The sequence below is a fragment of the Piliocolobus tephrosceles genome, chromosome 1, assembly GCF_002776525.5.
Source record: "Piliocolobus tephrosceles isolate RC106 chromosome 1, ASM277652v3, whole genome shotgun sequence".
Taxonomy (NCBI): Eukaryota; Metazoa; Chordata; class Mammalia; order Primates; family Cercopithecidae; genus Piliocolobus; species Piliocolobus tephrosceles.
Window position 1 is genome coordinate 66,492,305 of NC_045434.1, and position 21,308 is coordinate 66,513,612.

The 21,308-nt window shown below is 40.5% G+C and overlaps 2 protein-coding genes across 4 annotated transcripts in view; one reads left to right on the forward strand and one right to left on the reverse strand.

Annotated features, from left to right (window-relative positions):
* LAMB3 (laminin subunit beta 3) overlaps positions 1-21,308 on the reverse strand; it is a 160,809-nt gene that overhangs the window by 90,234 nt on the left and 49,267 nt on the right. The gene's annotated exons all lie outside the window — the stretch shown is intronic.
* The window catches only part of HSD11B1 (hydroxysteroid 11-beta dehydrogenase 1), a 54,026-nt gene that overhangs the window by 16,995 nt on the left and 15,723 nt on the right, over positions 1-21,308 (forward strand). The window contains exons 3-6 of one of the 3 annotated variants that reach the window (XM_023198331.1): positions 6,699-6,834; positions 7,614-7,744; positions 8,531-8,642; positions 8,766-8,951. In XM_023198331.1, the coding sequence (XP_023054099.1) occupies positions 6,747-6,834; positions 7,614-7,744; positions 8,531-8,642; positions 8,766-8,951 (517 nt within the window). In that variant the 5' untranslated portion in view covers positions 6,699-6,746. Of the gene's footprint in view, positions 1-6,649; positions 6,835-7,613; positions 7,745-8,530; positions 8,643-8,765; positions 8,952-21,308 lie in introns of those variants that run through there. The other 2 variants (XM_023198332.1, XM_023198330.2) reach the window with 2 other exon arrangements.

A 21,308-nucleotide genomic window follows, 5' to 3' on the forward strand; every position in this document is an offset into this window, starting at 1 on the left:
TAGATAGATAGATAGATAGATAGATAGATAGATAGATAGATAGATAGATAGACAGACAGACAGACAGACATCCTTAAAATAACTATTTGTCATTTATCTGAAATTCAGATTCAACTGGACATTCTGTATTTCTATTTGCTAAATCTAGCAACCCTATGTCCCACCAGGGACAAGTGACTTCCTTCTAATGCTGACATCCCTGGAACCTTGAGATGCCTACCTGGCTGGGGCTGTGGTGTCACCCTAGTGTGCTTCCTGAAAGTTAAGCTGACCAACCAAGAAAAAACACAAGATGGGCCAAAGCCCTGTGGTGGCCATGCTGAGGTCAGTCCTCTCAGCTGTGCGGGGCTCTTCCACTGCTCCCCATGCTGCCAGTGTTTCAACAAATCTTTCATTGAATAACTTTGTTTAGTTATTACATGGCCCCCCCTCTCTTTTACGCTCAGGTGTAAATCCACAGGAGCTAGGCAAGAGGGAAAATCCTGAAAAACTACAATTACAACATGCTTAGAACTGTCTACTTAGATCATGCCCTTAAAACATAAAAACAACAGGATTTTTTTTTTTTTTTAATTATAAAAAGAACTGTTTGCACCTCCATCTCCACGGGGGGCAGGGATCAGACCATGCTCATGACCTCTTGAGGGTCTCTTCTTTCCTAGAAGGCCCTTGGCTCTCCAAGGCAAATAGATTCCAGGTATTCTACCCCCTCAGTCCCCTACCACAAGCTACATGTGCCAGGCAGGAATGGGAAAGCACACAGAGGGGAATTTATCCTATGCCTACTTCATTCTCTCAGATCCAAGATTCCATTAGGTAAAAAATAGAATAAATCTGTCCATTGAGATTGACATGAAGGATTGACAAATGAGAACTTCTCCCCTCATTAGACATACACATGAGGGAGGAGAACAGGAGGAAGGGAAGGAGGAGGAAGTCTATTATTGGATAAAATCGCATGAAATGATAGTTCTTTCTATAGCGAGGAAAAGATCTTGGCAGCTGTGAGTTCCTAAAATCAGACCTGAGGAACTGGGGTGAGAATGGGGTTGGGAGTGGCAAGAAAGGGAGAATTTTATGCATTATTGTATTAGCTTGTTTTCACACTGCTAGTAAAGAGATACCCGAAACTGGGAACAAAAAGAGGTTTAGCTGGATTACAGATCCACTTGACTGGGGAGGCCTCAGAATCATGGCAGTAGGTGAAAGGCACTTTTTACATGGCAGCAATAAGAGAAAAATGAGAAAGAAACAAAAGCAGAAACTCCTGATAAACCCATCAGATCACAAGAATAGCAGGAGAAAGACCGGCCCCCATGATTCAATTACCTCCCCTGGGTACCTCCCCCAACACGTGGGAATTCTGGGAGATACAATTCAAGTTGAGATTTGGGTGAGGACACAGTCAAACCGTATCATTCCACCCCTGGCCCCTCCAAATCTCATGTCCTCACATTTCAAAACCAATCATGCCTTCCCAACAGTCCCCCAAAGTTTTAACTCATTTCAGCATTAACCCAAAAGCCCACAGTCCAAAAGTCTGATCTGAGACAAGGCAAGTCCCTTCTGCCTATCAGCCTGTAAAATCAAAAGCAAGCTAGTTACTTCCTAGATACAACAGGGGTACTGGTGTTGGGTAAGTACAGCCATTCCAAATGGGAGAAATTGGCCAAAACAAAGGGGTTACAGAGCCCATGCAAGTCTAAAATCCAAAGTGGTAGTCAAATTTTAAAGCTCCAAAATGATCTCCTTTGACTCCACGTCACACTGATGCAAAAGGTGGGTTCCCATGGTCTTGGGCAGCTCCACCCTGTGGTTTTGCAGGGTTCAGCCTCCCTCCTGGCTGCTTTCAGGGGCTGGTATCGAGTGTCTGTGGCTTTCCAGGCAGATGGCACAAACTGCCAGTGGATCTACCATTCTGGGGTCTGGAGGATGCTGGCCTTCTTCTCACAGCTCCACTAGGCAGTGTCCCAGTAGGGACTCTGTGTCAGGTCTCCAACCCCACATTTCCCTTCCACATTGCCCTAGCAGAGGTTTTCCTTAAGGGCCCTGCCCCTGCAGCAAACTTGCTTGGGAATCCTGGCATTTCTGTACTTTCTGAAATCTAGGGAGAGGTTCCCAAACCTCAATTCTTGATTTCTGTGCACCAGGTGGAAGGCTCAACACCATGTAGAAGCTGCCAAGACTTGGGTATCCACCCTCTGAAGTGAAAGCCTGAGCTCTAGGCTAGCTCCTTTCAGCCACTTTCAGCTCCTTTCAGCTGGGACGCAGGGCACCAAGTCCCTAGCCTGTACACAGCACAGGGACCCTGGGCCCAGCCAATGAAACCACTTTTTCCTCCTGGGCCTCTGGTCCTGTGATAGGAGAGGCTGCTGTGAAGGTCTCTGACATGGCTTGGAGACATTTTCCTCATGGTATTGGGGATTAATATTTGGCTCCTTGCTATGTATGCAAATTTCTGCGGCTGGCTTGAATTTTTCCTCAAACAATGTTTTTCTTTTTTATATCATCAGGCTGCCAATTTTCTGAACTTTTATGCTCTGTTTCCCTTTTAACATGGAATGCTTTTAACAGCACCCAAGTCACCTCTTGAATGCTTTGCTGCTTAGAAATTTCTTCTGCCATATACCCTAAAAACCTCTCTCAAGTTCAAAGTTCCACAAATCTCAAGGGCAGGGGCAAAATGTCACCAGTCTTGTTGCTAACACATAATAACAGTTACCTTTGCTCCAGTTCCCAACAAGTTCCTCATCTCCATCTGAGATTACCTCAGTCTGGACCTTATTGTTGATATCACTATCAGAATTTTTGTCAAAGCCATTCAACAAGCCTCTAGGAGGTTCTAAACTTTCCCACATTTTTCTATCTTCTGAGCCCTCTAAACTGTTCCAACCTCTGCCTGTTACCCAGTTCCAAAGTCACTTCCACATTTTCAGATATCTTTTCAGCAATAGCCCACACTACTGGTACCAATTTACTGTATTAGTTCATTTTAACACTGCTGAGAAAGACATACCTGAAACTGGGAACAAAGAGAGGTTTAATTGGACTTACAGTTCCACATGGCTGGGGAGGCCTCAGAATCATGGAAGGAGGTAAAAGGCACTTCTTACATGGCAGTGGCAAGAGAAAAATGAGGAAGAAGCAAAAGCGGAAACACCTGATAAACCCATCAGAGCGTGAGACTTATTCACTATCACGAGAAAAGCACGGGAAAGACCAGCCCCCATGATTCAATTACCTCCCCCTGGGTCCCTCTCACAACATGTGGAAATTGTGGGAGATACAATTCAAGTTGAGATTTGGGTGGGGACATAGCCAAACCCTATCAATTCTCATTTAATATTAAGATCCTCTCCTGTTTCAACGTTGCAGTGTTATTCTCCCAGGAAAGGCAGAACCTCTGAACACAGTGTTCACCTACTTTTTACTCAGGTTTGCCCGAGAAGATTCATTTTCAAAAGAGACTACTTGCTTAACAAAGCTACTAAACAGTCATGAAAAAGCACTACAGCTGCCACCTTCTAAATGGCAGGTGTTTCTTTCATGATCTACGTTTTATGCCAAATGCAAGGAACTTCTCCTCTGGCTGCCCCTCCTCACATTTTTGCCATCTCCTATCAGTCTCCCCAGATCTGGCCCATCCTTCATGGTCCCATTCTTGTTCTCAGCCCCTATGCACTTTTCACTCGGTTGCTTGTGCTTGATTCCATTTATTCCGGTGGGAATGATCAAATCAGAGAGAATTCCCGGCTGGGCTCTAATACTCACCTCCAGCAGTGAAAAGCCCATTCTGTGCAAGTGGGCTCCAGGTATCCCGTGAAAGCCTGCTCTGGAATGTGAATGGTCAGTGCATTACAAAGGAGGGCGCAAGGAGTGAACAGTTCACTCTTTTGCTATGGAACTTTAATTCAATCAGGGAATACTTGACTTGAAACAAATGCTAGCCGCAACAGTTGTATTTCATTTTGTCTTTGTTATTTTTTAAAACTTTGTTGAGAACCCCAGAAAGAAGATTTGGGGGATGGGATTGATCTGTTCTGACCAGAATGCTGAATCCCAGTGATTTCCCCAGATTAAACCAGGCTCCAGGAAGATAGCAATTTTCTTATTGCTGCAGTATCTCAAAAACACTAAAACAGCAAGTTTATTGAATGCCTATTTTGAAGCAAGGCTAGTGGGAAATGGAAAGAGACAAAGATGAAAAAGACATAATCCATGTCCTCCAGGAGTTTACAAGCTAATGAGAGAACCAGTCGTGTAAATATGGACACAAAGTAGATTAGATGTTTATTATATAATATGGTTAAAGTGTGGTCCCCATGGGTCTCTGAGACCCTCTTGAAGGGTTGAAAGGTCAAAATTATTTTCATAATGACACTAAGACATTACCTTATTTTTCCAGAGGCTACGGGATGTATGCTAATGCCACTGCCCTGACTGCTAATGGAATGTATGCTTATGTATTCTTGAGTTTTAGAAAAAAATCCTCAGTCTTAATTTCTAATGCATCAACTGTAATAGCAGTATCAATAGGTAAAACCTGCACAGGCAAAAGTTCTTTGAGGTCCTTGGAAATTATTAGGAGTATCAAGGGTCCTGAGACCAAAAATTTGAGAACTGCTAAGATTTAATGCATCAACTACCATTACACAGTGTGCTTGTTTCTCATCAATGCATTTTATATAGCAATTGTTTTATCTAATCCCATGAAAATCACTTTATTGGATGCTTTTGACATATCCTTATTTTCTAGCATCGTAGCTATTAGGTCATCTAATTATTAATCTGTTTGTGTCTTTGGGTTTAAATGTGTCTTTTGAGGCCACACAATGTTGGACTTCATTTTTTAATGGAGCCAACAATCAGCAATTGTTAATGCATTTGCTTTGTGTTCTATTACTCTGCAGTTTATCTTACTCATTGTTATTTTTGCTTTCTTTAAATTTATGTTTTCTTAATGGACTTTAAAATTCTTTATTTCTTTTTTACGTCAGACAATAAAGGTCCCTAGTCTGCCCATCTTTCTATCATTTCAGTATCATCATATTTCAAAATAACTTTTCATTGTTTCCTACAATCTTACTATTAATAGTATAGGATTAAGAAAATAAACCTTATCTGGGTTCTGGCCGGCACTTCCTTTCCTCTAGGGATGAAAACGGAGTCTAGTCTGTAATATATCTTGGTATCATGCATATCTTTATAAAATTATACAAATGTATCTTACAGTTCTAAAGGCATGTAATCTAATTTTTTCTTTAATTTTATCTTTTATCTCTTTTTGTCCTTCATAGACCTCGAGCTCTGTCTAGCCCTCAACTGTTCTCAAATCTCCATTGTTTTCTACAAGTGACCCTCACAGCTGTGAGCCTTTGTTGACAAATTGTTTCATCTCCTCTGGGTCTTAAATTATTTTCTCTTACTCTAAAGTGAAAATTTGATGAGTGTTTCCAGATACTGCACTTGGAATCATAACTTAATTTCCCTTAACCTTGTGTAAATTCTGTCCCCCACTACTCCCAACTCCTATCCCTCCTCCAAAGCACTGATACTTATTATCACATTTAAATTTTTTCCCTGCTCTTCTGATAACTTACAGAACTCAGGATTGCATTGTGATGGGGTAATTTCCATGATTTGATTGGTTGGTTTTGAGTTGAAAAACTTAACAATGATACAGCTTAAATTCTTTGAGGATTGTTCCTTAATGAATTCATGCTACAGACATACTGAGGTGGTTATTTTTATATTCCCTGATAATAAATTCTAAATTGCTAGGGGTTTCTCACCACCCTCATCCTTTTACTGTTACTAGATCTATTTTTAGCTGGTGTGGGCGTCCCCAGCTAGTTTCACTTGCCTAATGCTAGTTCTTTTTTCTTCTACATCAGGTTGCCTCTTCCTAGCATCTTCTCCATGTTTCTTGTTCCTCTACAGAATTTACAAGACCCAGTTTAATAGTTTAGTGCCTTTTTTGTCACTCATTATTTCTTCTTTGTTCTCTGTTAAAGTAATAAGTGTACGATCCATTGCACTTGCCTTTGAGTCTTGAACCAGTCTTGGATTTCCCGCCATCTGGGTTCTGGCTGGCTTGCAATTTCTCCTTTGATGTTGTAATACTTTTTCATTGAACTTGAGTGTGGGGCTTATAGAGCTTGTTTGCTTTCATTATTTTTTCCCAAAATGTGCACATTTTTTTTCTTAAGCTTATTTTGCTGTTTTGTGCTGTTATTTTTAATTGCTTCCGACTGGGTGGGGGAGTAGGGGGACTGAAAGTGAGATTTGGCTTGAGTTTGGCTCTCTTTGCTATTACTCACATTTCCCCCCAGAAGCCCTACATGCACTCCTCTCTCTCTGTCTTTGACAAATCTCTTTTGAAAGATCATTGATCCCTGGCGTAAATGGTGTTAAGAGTAAGATGGACTTGGGTAGGGATGCTCAGGAATCCAGTCCTGTACAGTCATGAGCTTGGCCATCTGGAAGTCTCCTCTTGCTCAATGAAATGGAGTAAACATTGTCCATTATGAAATCCACCACACAGGCTGCCAGGGACGAATGGGATCCCACCCAAAGCCAATCGCTGCTCTGACAGGGAAATTGGCTAGCACTGCCTGAGACTACTCCAGCCTCCCCCGTCCCTGATGTCACAATTCAGAGGCTGCTGCCTGCTTAGGAGGTTGTAGAAAGCTCTGTAGGTTCTCTCTGTGTGTCCTACAGGAGTCTTCAGGCCAGCTCCCTGTCGGATGGCTTTTATGAAAAAATATCTCCTCCCCATTCTGGGGCTCTTCATGGCCTACTACTACTATTCTGCACATGAGGAATTCAGACCAGGTAAGTACCCATGTGTCTCACTTTGGAGGAATAGGTTTTAAAAACACAGGGGTGCTTAGTGTTCCTGAGGACCAAGATGGTTCTTGATCCTCAAAGTTGGTGAAAATGAGGGAACCCTGAGGTAAAACAGTACTTTTGTGTCCTCCAGCTACAGGCTGTGGGCAGGGGGGAATGTGTAGGGAGGGTAATCGTGTAGCCAAAATCTTGCCAAATAGGCCATGCTTTATTTGGCACCCTTAATGGAAAGCAATTTCAAATATTCTACAAAAATGAGAGTAATACCCAAATTCACAACTCAGCCAGCTAATTGGGCTCTATGAAGAAACTGATAAGTGGGAGGCAAAGAAAAAAAAATCTCTGGAGATGATGACTACATAGAAGTGAGGGAAAATCCCTGGAATTTCTATGAACACATGTGTTTTGATTCCTTGTTAAATATACTTTCAATTGAGCAAAATTGAAAGAGTCCAGAAATGTCTGGAACTCCAGCATTTTAGCTGAACCATGCATGACTTTTCTGGCCTCATCCTATGATCTCTTTCCATGGAGGTTTTTAGAAATGACAGTAGGGAGGCTGTCAGCCCAAACCTCCCACTTCAGAGCATGTTTATGAAAGACGTGGCCTGTTCCCACAGTGATTTAGGCAGTTTGTGACAAACTGATCTGGGCTCATAACCTTTAAGTTACAAATTGAGATAAGGCTGCCTATATCCAGAGAGGGAGAAAGAATTTTGCTGCCAACTTGGGTATGGTCCTCACTTCCTTTTGGGGTTCCTCAGAGATGCTCCAAGGAAAGAAAGTGATTGTCACAGGGGCCAGCAAAGGGATCGGAAGAGAGATGGCTTATCATCTGGCGAAGATGGGAGCCCACGTGGTGGTAACAGCGAGGTCAAAAGAAACTCTACAGAAGGTGAGGGTTCCATGCCCGCAGATACATGTACCCTCACATGCCCAGATGTGTTCTTATATATGCTCACATATACACAGAAGCTAGCATATCGCAGATCTATATACAGATACACATGCACACACACACACACACACACGCTTAATTTTGCACTCTCATATATAGATTCAAACACCAAAAAACCCACAGGAATATAAAAGTATGCATTTAAATATTCATTCGTGTGTGTGTGTGTGTGTGTGTGTGTGTAATATATTCTGCAACAGAGTCCTTGAGCTATATATGCTCACAGACATGCCTAGTCACACACATTTACACATGGAACTACAGATAAATAGAGATGTGTTCAAAAACTTAAATCCCAGTACCTGCTCATGAATACATATCCTCATACCCATGCAGACTCCCAGGCACATGCCCTCTCATGGACTCACAAACCCAAGGATGTACAAACATTCACAAACCTAGAGCTACCCACATAGTAACCAGCATCTACACTCACATTGCCTTCAGAAATACCTATTCACAGAAGCCATGAGCATGAATCATGAACTTAAACCCCAGCACTGTGATTTATTCACTTAAACACCACCATGTTCCAGAAAATATTTCAGACAGAGGATGATGATCATGAGGGTTATATTCGGCAACACACACACAAACATACTTACCATTTCTTACCTAAACAGGGCTATGAGCAATCTCTCATTTAAGCCCCCCATTACTTCAGATACTATACCCCAAAAGTCAGTAGCTGAGACTGATGCCATTTCTGCTTTGTCACTGCAGGTGGTTTCCCACTGCCTGGAACTTGGAGCAGCCTCAGCACACTACATTGCTGGCACCATGGAAGACATGACCTTCGCAGAGCAATTTGTTGCCCAAGCAGGAAAGCTCATGGGTAAGGCTGTTTCTCTTCCCTCCTCCTCTGAACTTTGCCCTTGGGGTCACCAAAGAGCTTTTGGGAGGAGAATGAGAAAGGTATCAACCCCAGATGATTTCTTAATATAACCATCTCTTGCAGGAGGACTAGACATGCTCATTCTCAACCACATCACCAACACTTCTTTGAATCTTTTTCATGATGATATTCACCATGTGCGCAAAAGCATGGAGGTCAACTTCCTCAGTTATGTGGTCCTGACTGTAGCTGCCTTGCCCATGCTGAAGCAGAGCAATGGAAGCATTGTTGTCGTCTCTTCTTTGGCTGGTGAGTGGGAGAGGGACCAATGTGGAAGGTAAAAGAAAAAAAAAAATGCCAGGGATGATGCTAGCCTCTGAAGTAGACATAAATTTTTATCAGTTTCCATGCAGAGAAGTAATAAGGGATTGGTCAAGGTAGGTGGGCTACAAAATTCTTTTAAGTAATGGAGAAAAAGCAGCAGCTCAGATTGCCCATTGGAAGCCTGAATTGTTTTCTACAAAGGAAGGTCAAAGGGACTTGAGGGGCTGCTGGAGGTACAGCCTGTTCTGGTCCTAAGGGAGAGACCTAGTTACAATATTAACTTGAAGTTGAAATGTTCATAGTAATATTAAACAAAAGCTGATTAACAGCTTACTCATACGCATGAGCAGGCAGATGTACTGATAAGAGACTTGCAGGGGGGTGATTTGTGGACTCAATGAGAGGCATGTATCCTGAGTAAAGGAGACACTGTTACAAACTAGTGACACCATAAAAAAATGAGGGATTGGTCAAGGTAGATGGGCTACAGAATTCTTTTAAGTAACAGAGAAAAAGCAGCAGTTCAGAGTGCCCATTGGAAGCCTGAATTGTTTTCTACAAAGCGAGGTTGAAGGGACTTGAGAGGCTGCTGGAGGTACAGCCTGTCTTGGTCCTAAGTGAGAGACCTAGTCACAATGGATAAAAAGGACTTTGCTTCCTCCATAACCAAAAACCATAGGTTGGTGAAGTTATGTAATGTGAAGGTAGAACAGAGAAGTGAACTATTTCAACAACACACCATTGTCTGATAAGTGGGCTAAGCTAGAGCTAAATAAAATGAACAACAAGAAAAAAAAAAAAAAAAAAGATGAACAGACCTGCCTATACTGGGTGTATTCTCCAAAATCTGAACATGTTAACATGAAAAGATCAATTTAAACAACCAGCTGGGTAGGGAGGAAATGTGTCCAGGGAAATATTCATGAAAAGATCTCTGTGGGATCAAGAGAGGTCCCTGGTGTTCTGGATGGTGGTAGTATCAGAAGCCATCACCAGTGAAAAAACCAGTGAGTTCCCAGCTCGGGACATTTCTAGGCCCATTTTTATCATAGATCCAGGAGACAAGTTCCGCACATCTTTGTTGATTAGTCAGTTAGAAGGAAAGTGCAAACACCAGGATCAAAATCTGCCATCTAAGTGTAGTTCCTGGCAAAATAAAAACAAATAACCTAGAGGACTCTGTAAACTATTAAGCACTTCACAAACATTCTTATTGAAACTAATAGCACCATCTGTGTTGTAACGAGTTCTCCATTCTGGCCCAGGGAGGGCCTGCATAGTGATTGGATAAAGGGGCAGTGTGTCTGTGCTACCCACCAAACAGAGTGATTGATATGCATCCCGGTGCTTCCCAGACAACACAGACTCCCCACCCCTCCCCAGACACAGACTCTCTCTGGGCTGGAAGAAAGGGAGAGCTTCCGGATGCATACTGAGTGGGAGGGTGCTGGGCACATCCCCAATCCATCCCAGGGCATTGGCCAAACTTCTCACATCAGTCATGATGTAGGTGGCTTTAATGATTTCAGTTGATTAAATAATACATTGACTCTAGGCAAAGGATGTATTTCACCTTTGAAGAATGTAACTTTCTAGACTGTACCCATGATCTAAATGTGCTCAGAAGGACTAAGAATTACTGTTGAGCCCAAGGACGTGATGAAATTCTGATAATCTCTGTTTCCCTGTATCTCCTACACTTACTGAATGAAACTTGGTAATTTCCGTGAACTATGGGAGGCGGGAAATCTAGCTGGATGAGTATCTTTGGTGTTTATTGTTTGTGTAGCCAAAAGATTCCAGCTTTTTTGCCTTGAAACCTGTCTGTGAACTTGCAAAGTACAGACACATTGCTGTCTTGCCGCAACTGAAGAATATTCTCTGCTTTATGATGTATTCTTTTAATCAGTCAGTAAACATGTTCATTAATCCTTCCTCTTTAAAATCTAAACTCTATAAATATGGGATGCTAAACATCAAGTTGATCTTAAGGTCAGCCAAACAGTACTGGGATGGAGTTTTAATCATTTCTTCTAGGGAATACATTAAGTTGTTTATTGAGTTTCAGTGATAAAGAATTGTTTTTATCCACAATGCATTTCTGGGTATTGCATTACATGGGAATGCTATACTTCTAATATGTTCCTTAAAGGCTTGGTTATCTCTGTAGCATTAACAGAGACAATATTGCTGCTTCTGGGAACCTCTTTGTAGTCCACATCTGTCCACTATTCACCACCTTTTCTTGGCAACCTATTGAGCAAGTTTCTTGTATGTGTAACATCCCGTTACATTGATTAGCCTCCTCTCCTTCCACCACTTGCTAGTTAGAATGTAAGTTCAGCTACTATAACAAAGACCCGAATTTACAATGGCTTAAGCAAATCTAAATTTATTTATCTCACACAAAACACGCTGGATAGGCAGTCCAGGGCTGATACAGTAGTTCTGTCCCATGAGGCTGTCCAGGAGGCCTTCTATCTCAGAACCACCAGTCCTAGAGTGCTTGTTTACAACTGCATGTTCAAGATGGCTCATTGGCATGTCTGAATTCTAACTCAAGAAAATGAAAAAAGAAGGATACCACCTGGAAAGTGTACACTTTTCTTCTGCCACAGCTGGCTGCAATTGTTACCTTTATTCAAAGGGAACAGGTGTCCAACTAAAAATCAGGAGTTCTATTTCTGTAAAATACACTGACATTGATAAACAACTAGCAACCTCTCCCACATCACCCATGCTAAAAACACGTAAGACTAGAAAAAGAGTATACCCTCCAGGCCATCCCACATATGAACCACACACACACACACACACACATACATACACACACACACACACACACATAAGACTCATTCCCTCCACATGCAAGGTCCATCACAAAAAACAAAGTCCTTCCATCAGGCAGTGTGTGCAGGGGACAGTGGGGTAGGAGAAAGAATGGAAAGAGGATACCTATATAGTATTCATGAAACAAACTGAAGTAGAGATATTAATACTTCAATTTGACTGAAAAATCACTGGAGTGGGCAGAGAACATTTGAAAACATCTGGAAAAAAAGTTTATCTGACATTAGTCAAAATAGGTCATCTTAGGTTCAACATTAGAAAAGTAAAGTTGATTTCATTTTCGGGCTCCTGGGCTTGGTGAATCCCATCACTGTGGCATGTGTCAGCAGTTGCACACATGGCAGCTAGAACTGAGCATCTAAGGCCATTTCTCCATCTGCTTTATGCCCCTGAGAGGAATCATGGACAAAACCCTGTATTCCTCTGCTCCTTTCTCCTCTCAAAATCTACTTAGCCCACTACCTCCTATGAAGTCTTTTTCAGAACTCACCAGAGCCATTTCAATGTTTCTTCTTTGTCTTTATCTACTATATTTTGGTAAGTTAACCTTAGAAATCTGACTTCCTCATCATTTCTCTTTTTTGGGTTTATTGGTAATTCAAATACAACTAATACTACTCATAATTACTAATAACACAAACGTTAAACATACTCGGCAAGCATATGTGTAGGGATAGTAATCCTTCTGGATCAAGGAAAATGCAAGGTATATTTTGAAGTGAATTTGGACGTCATAAAAGACTTGGTTGCTTTAAATATTCAAAATGAAAATAGATCAAAAGGAATAAAAGAACCTTGTCAAAAACTTTTGAATGCTCAGACTTCTCTTGAGAAGCTCCATAAAGTATCTCCAGTTAACTATTCACCTTTCTCCAAGTAAATCTTTTTAAAAAATCAGCTTTATCTATATACAGTCTTATTCAAATGTATTCCTTTTCTGTTTTACTCATTCGCAGCATTGTTTCATACTGTTTTTTAATGTACGTGTGCAGTCTTTCAGGCACTTTGAGTTGACTAGCCAGGGGCAAACATTCATAAGACAGTGCTTTGTGGGAAAACTCAAACCAACAGATGAAGTCACTTGCTGGATCTTAACCTATTTGTCAGTGGAGGTCTGCCTGTGTGGTCTAAACCTATTTCAAAAATTCAACATTATGAAGAGGGGGAAAAAAACAGGTTTTTCAACTACACATATCAACTAACAGGACTTGGAAGACCTATAGCAATGTTTTGCATAGACAAGGATATACAGATGTTAATGTCATCCCTGCCTTCAGTTCAGTTCTGGCATACCCACTCCTTCCTGAAAGGTGGGCCAATGTCTCAATGTATGGCTATGCCTTGGGGTATTGGTGGAGGGGGGAACCCAAACTCTAGATTCTGAACGGGCCTTAGAACTAGAGTGGAAAGGGGCAATTTATCCCTTGCCACAATTGTTCTCATTTTTCTAAGAAAAGATGCCTCTTTACTCTTAAATCCAATTACCTCAGAAATAATCTTCAGGAACCAGGATTTCTGAGGTGAGTGGAAGTGTTTATCCATGTGAATGTAAGCATTTACATGAGGGATGGGGAGCGGCGACGGCCACACAGGGTTGAACTGTGTGTTGGGGGATGGGTGGAAGTATGCAGAGGTGAGGTATGTGTGTATGTAGACATGTCATCCATAGGGCCTATAAGAATGCCAAGAAGGAGATCGGAGATCAGAGTAAAATCAGCAACCTGGGCATAAAAATTCCAGAAAATTTGTTCTATAAAATGTAATCATTCATTGTTGCCTAACTTTAAGAGATCGTGTTTGGGCAACACTGGGAGGATTGAGACAGAATCTGCTAGATTTTTCTAGGAATTCAATTCTGCATCTGCCCCAAAAAGAAAGGGGTGGGAAAGATTTGAAATGGAGGATGACTCTTTGATGAAGACAGTGACAATTTAGTGCAGGCTGAGAATAATACAATGCTACCCATAATCACTGTTGCTTCGTGTTTTCTTCTGGAAAGGCTAGGTAGTCGAGGTTACTTATCTCTGCTAGACCACAGGTTTCATTCAAGTGCACTTGTGGTTGGAAATAGCAAGGTTCTACCATCATTTGTGTCTTTATGTCTCCTTACCAAGGAATTTGAGAAGGCTTACAACAGATACATTCTATCTGGAAAAACACAAATAGAAAACTAGGTCTTAAGGAAAGGAGAATATAAATGTGCCCAAATTAGACTCGGTATAGATCCTGTGCTTAAGCTTCAACATTGGCACTTGAATTTCTTAACAATAAGAAAAAGAAAAGAAAAAGGACAGGATCAGTATATAGCCAGCACTCTGTATGCCTGGGTTCTACATCTGTGGATTCAACCAAATGTGGATCAAAAAAAATGGGGGGAATAAATTAACAGAGTTATAATAAGTAAAACTTGAGTTTACCACATGCTGAGTACTATGTTGAATTCACAGAAATGATATAAGATGTAGGCACTGAATTAGGTATTATAAGTAATCTAGAGATGATTTAAAGTATACAGGAGGATGTGCATAGGTAATATGCAAATACTACACCATTTTATATATGAGGGACTTGAGTATCTGTGAATTTTGGTATCCACAGAAGATCCTGAAACCAATCCCCCTTTGAATACTGGGGGATAACTGTACTCAGAGTAGGAAAAATGCATGATTCTTATATTCATTTAACTGTTTTTTATTTTTGTGTATTTTTTAAAGTCTATGTCTTCATTTGTCATTTTGTCGAAGGTAATTTGGAAATATGTACCAGTAGCTTTAAGAATGTTTCCTTTGGCCGGGCCCGGTGGTTCATGCCCGTAATCCCAGCACTTTGGGAGGCTGAGGCGGACGGATCACGAGGTCAGGCGTTCGAAACCAGTCTGGCCAAGATAGCGAAACCCCGTGTCTACTAAAAATACAAAAATTAGCTGGGCATGGTGCTGGGTGCCTGTAGTCCCAGCTACTTGTGAGGCTGAGGCAGGAGAATCACTTGACCTGGGAGGCGGAGGTTGCAGTGAGCTGAGATCGTACCACTGCACTCCAGCCTGGGCAAAACAGAGTGAAACTCCATCTCAAAAAAAAAAAAAAGAATGTTTCCTTTATTTTACCCAGTCTAAGTGCAATACTATATCAAGGAAATAGCTATTAAATTAGTCACAGATTTAGGTACAAAAACATTTGTTGTAGGATTTTTTAAATTGCAAAACATTGGAAGTAACCTAAATGTCTGGCAGTAGGAAAATAACTAGTTGTACTATATATAATTTATATCTGTATCTGTATCCATAGCTATATCTATATCTCTGGAAGGACATTTTCCAAAATACTAGCATGATTATATCTAAACTACAGAACAATGAATGATTTTTATTTTTAGCTTCATATTTTTCTTCATTTTCCAAATTTTCATTGTGTGTGTATGCATGCATGTGTAACTTTTATAATCATAGAAGTAGTTCAATAAGTTGTTGGGAGTGTTGTTTTTCCATTGCTTTGTGCCTCTTTTCATAACCTTTTATGAGAAATTCATTTCAGAAATTATTTGCTTCTTGCTGTGCTTCCTTCCTTTGAATATAATCGTATACACTCACAAGATCTTCAATGGATTGGCTCCAGGGCCTCCCACAGATACCAAAATCTATGGATGCTCAAGTCTCTCGTATGAAATGGCATAGTATCTGTATATAACTTAGGCATAACCTCCTGGATACTTTAAATCCTCTCTAGATGACTTATAATACCTAATACAATGTAAATGCTATGTAAATAGCTGTTATATTGTATTATTTAAGGAATAATGACAAGATTTTAAAAGTGTGTACATGTTCAATACAGACACAAAATTATTTCCTGAATATTTTCTTTTTTTTTTTTTTTGAGACAGAGTCTCGCTCTGTCACCCAGGCTGGAGTGTGCAGTGGCTGGATCTCAGTTCACTGCAAGCTCCGCCTCCCAGATTCACGCCATTCTCCTGCCTCAGCCTCCCGAGCAGCTGGGACTACAGGCGCCCGCCACCTCGCCCAGCTAGTTTTTGTATTTTTTAGTAGAGACGGGATTTCACCGTGTTAGCCAGGATGGTCTTGATCTCCTGACCTCGTGATCCACCCATCTCGGCCTCCCAAAGTGCTGGGATTACAGGCTTGAGCCACCGCGCCTGGCCTCTGATATGGAAATCAATACAGGCAGCTCTCTGTATCCATGGGTTTTGCGTCTGTGGATTTAACCAACCCTGAATATTTTCAACCCATCAATACAGGGCTGCCTGTATTGATTTCCATAAGTAGAAGTTTGCTTAAGTACTTCAAGAGGAATGGTTGGGGAGAGAGAGCATAACTTCATGTCTGAGAAGTTTATTCCATAAACAAACTTGAACAAGTGCTTCCCAAATATAGTCATTCATTCATTTATTCAAAAAATATGCATGAGGGTCAACTCTGAGTCAGGCACTATGCTGGATGCCAGGGCTATGGCAGGGAGCAAGAAGGCCAAGGCAAGATACCTGTTGTGCACCCACATTCTAGTGTAAGCCAAGTTGTTACTGTATTGTTTATAGTTGCAAAAACAAACTAAAAAAACTAGAAACAACGTAAGTAGCAACAAACATAAAACAAACACTCTAAGGGATAAAAATCATGTTACAGATCTATTGGAAAGCTTTTTATTTCTTGGTATACAAAATAATAGTATGTTTTACAACTGCTTGCCTCTGAAAGCTGTTGAAATACAGCATTTTACCCACAGTGACTAGGCTGTGCTCTCCTTAAAGGCAGGCACATTGTTCATTCATCTCTGATTCCCTGGAGCTAACAAATTTGGCAAATAATCAACACATTCTTCTTGAATGAACAAATGCTAAAATGGCTTGCTAGTACCTGGATTTCTGACTTCATGTCTTTCCTTAAACTGTGTTGGAGACTCACAGTCATATTTTCCCTCCATATTTCCTTTCTGTTTCTAGGCCTTCGTGTCAGGGCTTCTTAATAAGGATACTATTGGCCTTTGGTGAGGGACAATCCTTCATTGTGTGGGACTGTCTGATGCATTGTCGAGCATTTTTTAGCATCCTTGGCTCTGAATAATTCAATCTAAAAGCCACTCATAGAGGCCAAACAAGATAGGCATCTTCACGGGGGAGGAAGGTGGCAGCACAGATTGACAAACTTGAGTAGGATGGGACAGGTTTGTGTCATGGAGCAGATTTGGGACATCAGAGACTGAGTGAGATGAGGATGGCATCCTCACATGGGGCAGCAGTGGTGGCCTAGTGTGAAGTTTCAGAGCCCAACTGGGCCAAGGAGGGCATTCATGTGGCATCTGGCACAGGGTATCAGAACTAAGGGGAGTGATGATGGCGTCTGCAAGGGGGCCTGCCATGGGCAGCCCAACATAGGGTGAAAAAGGCATTCACCAGGCATTCATGTAGTCTGGCACTGGGGTGTCAGAACCCAGGTGGGATGAAGAAGCCAAATGAAGAATGATCACATATTGGGGCATTAATCACATAAGTAATACATATTGCAGATCTTGGAAGCCCCAGGTTCTCACTGTCAATGCCACAAATATGAAAGGGAAGAAAATGAGAATGAATCCTCTAGTGTTGGATTGCAATTGGAAGTGTGGGTATGAATTAATAGTTGTTTAATATACATGGACAGATATATAAATATAGATGTGTGTCTATATATACCTGCATGTATTCGCTCACTCTGTCCACTGGCAGGACCTGGGAGCACACTTGGTGCCCAGATCTTGTTTTCTAAATATCATTCTCCACTAAAAAAAAGAAAAAAGGAAAAAACACCGAGGCTTCTTAGAGAAATGATTGATTCCAGGGCAGTGGCAAGAAAGGTACAAGATAAGCCTGAAAATCTTGTTCTGCCAGTAAGTACAGAACTGCTCAAAGGATAATAGGCACACATTACTAGGACACAGAAGCTAACTTTAAAGGGATCCCATTAGCCAAACCTAGAACCATTTGGGGCATCAAAATAAAGAATAGCAACAGATTATCACCCATTGCAAAAACAGGAAATAAGTCCATAAAGTCATAAATAAATGCATGAATAAATAAATCAAGAGAGGGGAAGGATTTTTCATGAATAAATAAATCAAGAGAGGGGAAGGATTTTTCATGAAAGCCTTAAATAAGAAATGATGAACTTAGAAAATCATCATTTGGTAACCATAATTGTAATAATTTAGCCAGGAAGCAACAAAGGATGCTAAAACTAGTGGGTAAAAGTTAAACAAGGAAGAGGATATTTACATAGTCTCAAAGTACTACCCCCTGTGCAACAACAACCAAAAACACCACAAACGACCTGATTCAAAAATGGGCAAAGGATATATGACAGACCCACAGCTAACATCATACTGAATGGGGAAAACTGGAAACCTTTTCTCTAATAATTGGAACTAAACAAGGATGCCCATTTTCACCACTCTTATTCAACACAGTACGGGAAGTCCTAGCCAGGGCAATCAGGCAAGAGAAAGAAATAAAAGACATCCAAACTGGAAAACAGGAAGTCAAATTTTCACTCATTCACGTGACATGATTTTATAATCAGAAAAGCCTAAAAAAACAAGTTCAATAAAGTTGCAGTATACAAAATCAACATACAAAAATCAACAGTGTCCCCATATGCTAACAGCGATCAATCTGAAAAAAAAAAAAAAGTCAAGAAAGCAATCCCATTTACAATAGCTACAGAAAAAAAAAAAAAAAAACCTAGGAATAAATTTAACCAAGGAGGTGAAAGACCTCTACAGGAAAAACTATAAAACACCTATTAAAGAAATGGAAGAGGACACAAACAAATGGAAATATATGCCATACTCACGGATTAGAATAAATTAATGTTGTTAAAATGACCATAATACCAAGAGCAATCTATAGATTCACTGCAATTCCTATCAAAATACCAATGACATTTTTCACAGAAATAGAAAAAAAACAAAAAAACAAAATTTGTAGGGACCCAAATAGCCAAAGCAATCCTAAGCAAAAAGAGCAAAACTGCAAGTAATACATTACCTGACTTGAAAATATATTAAAGGCTATAGTAACCAAAGCAGCATGGTATTGGTATGAAAATAGACAGAACAATGGACAAGAACAGAGAACCCAGAAATAAATGCATGTATTTACAGCCAAGTGATTTTCAACAAAGGAACCAAGAACATGCATTGGGGAAAGGACAGTCTCTTCAATAAATGGTGCTGGAAAAACTGAACGTTCCTATGCAGAAGAATGAAACTAGATCTCTATCTCTCACCATATACAAAAATTAATGCACAACAGATTAAAAACTTAAATGTAAGACCTGAAACTATGAACCAGAAGAAAATGTAGGAAGAACACTCCATGACATTGGTCTAGGCAAATATTTTATGACTAAGGCCCCAAGAGCACAGGCAACAAAAACAAAAACAGACAAAGAGGACTATATTAAACTAAAAACCTTCAGCATAGCAAAGGAAACAATCAACAAAGTGAAAAGACAACCTGTTTGATGGAAGAAAATATTTGCAAAATATCAATCCAACAAGGACTAATATCCAGAATATACAAGGTACTCAAATAACTCAATAGGAAAAAAAAACTATGTGTTTTTAAAATGGGCAAAAGACCTGAACAGACATTTCTCAAAAAAAGACATACAACGTATAAATGGTTAACAAGTATATGAAAAATGCTCAACATCACTAATCATCAAGAAATTCAAATTAAAACTATAATGAGATATCATCTTATCAAATTGCTATTATCAGAAAGACAAAATATAACAGATACTAGTGTGGATGCAGAGAAAAGAGAACTCTTATATACTGTTGGTGGGACTGTAAATTATTGCAGTCACTATAGACAACAGTTTGGAGATTTCTAAAAAAAATTAAAAATAGAACTATCATATGATACAGCAATCCTATTACTGGGTATTTATCCAAGAGACAGAAAATTGGCCAGGTGAAATGGATCATGCCTCTAATCCCAGCACTTTGGGAGGCTGGGGTGGATGGATCACTTGAGGTCAGGAGTTAAAGACCAGCCTGGCCAACATGGTGAAACCCCGCCTCTACTAAAAATATAAAAATTAGCCAGGTGTGGTGGCCTATGCCTGTAATCCAGCTACTTGGGATTATAGCTACTTGGGAGACTGAGACAGGAGGCAGAAGTTGCAGTGAGCCAAGATCGTGCTACTGCACTTCAGCCTGGGCAAGAGGTTAGACTCCATCTCAAAATAAAGAAAGAAAATCAACATATCAAAGAGATATATGCAACTCCATTCATTTGCAGTAGTGTGGATGGAACTGAAAGTCATTATGCTAAATGAAATAAGTCAGACACAGAAAGACAAACACTGCATGAACTCACTGATACGAGGGAACTAAAAAGGTTCTCTCATGAAGGTAGAGAGTAGAATGATAGTTAACAGAGACTGGGAAGGATATCAGCATGTGGGCAGGAGGGTGAAGAGGGGTTGGTTACTGATTACAAACATGCAGTCAGAAGGAATAATTTCTATTGTTCAATAGTAGAGTGACTATAGTTAGTAACTATGTATTGTACATTTCAAAATAAGTGAGGACTTGAAACGTTCTCAACACAAAAATAATAAATACTTGTGATGATGGATATCTTAAATACCCTTACTTGATCATTACATATTCTATGGATGTAACAGAATATCACAGGTACCCCATAACTATATACAAATATTACATATCAACTTAAATTTTTTAAAAAATTTAATGGGCAAAGAACTTGAATAAATATCTTACCAAAGACAAACAAGTGGCCAGTAAGCACATGAAGAGATGCTAAACATCATTAATCATTAGGGAAATGCAAATTGAAACAACAATGAGATACCACCTCACAGCACTAGGATGGCCACTATCCCCCACACCCCCCAAAAAAAACAGAAATAGCAAGTATTGGTGAGAATGTGGGGAAACTGGAATGCTGTGCACTGTTGATGGCAATGTAAAATAGTACAGTCACTATGAAAAACAGTATGGCAGTACCTCAAAAAATTTAAAATAGAATTATCATGTGATCCAGCAATTCTAGTTCTGGGCATATACATAGAAGAACTGAAAGCAGGAGGCCGGGTGCGGTGGCTCATGCCTGTAATTCCAGCACTTCAGGAGGCCAAGGCAGGTGGATCACCTGAGGTCAGGAGTTCAAGACCAGCGTGGCCAATATGGTGAAACCCTGTCCCTACTAAAAATACAAAAATTAGCTGGGCATGGTGGCAGGCGTCTGTAATCCCAGCTTCTCAGGAGGCTGAGGCAGAGAATCGCTTGAACCTGGGAGGCGGAGGTTGCAGTGAGCCGAGATCGCGCCACTGCACTCCAGGCTGGGTGACACAGTGAGACTCTATCTCAAAAAAAGAAAAGAAAAGAGAAAAAAGAAAAGAAAGGAAAAGGAAAGGAAAGGAAAAGAAAGGAAAGGAAAGGAAAGGAAAGGAAAGGAAAGGAAAGGAAAGGA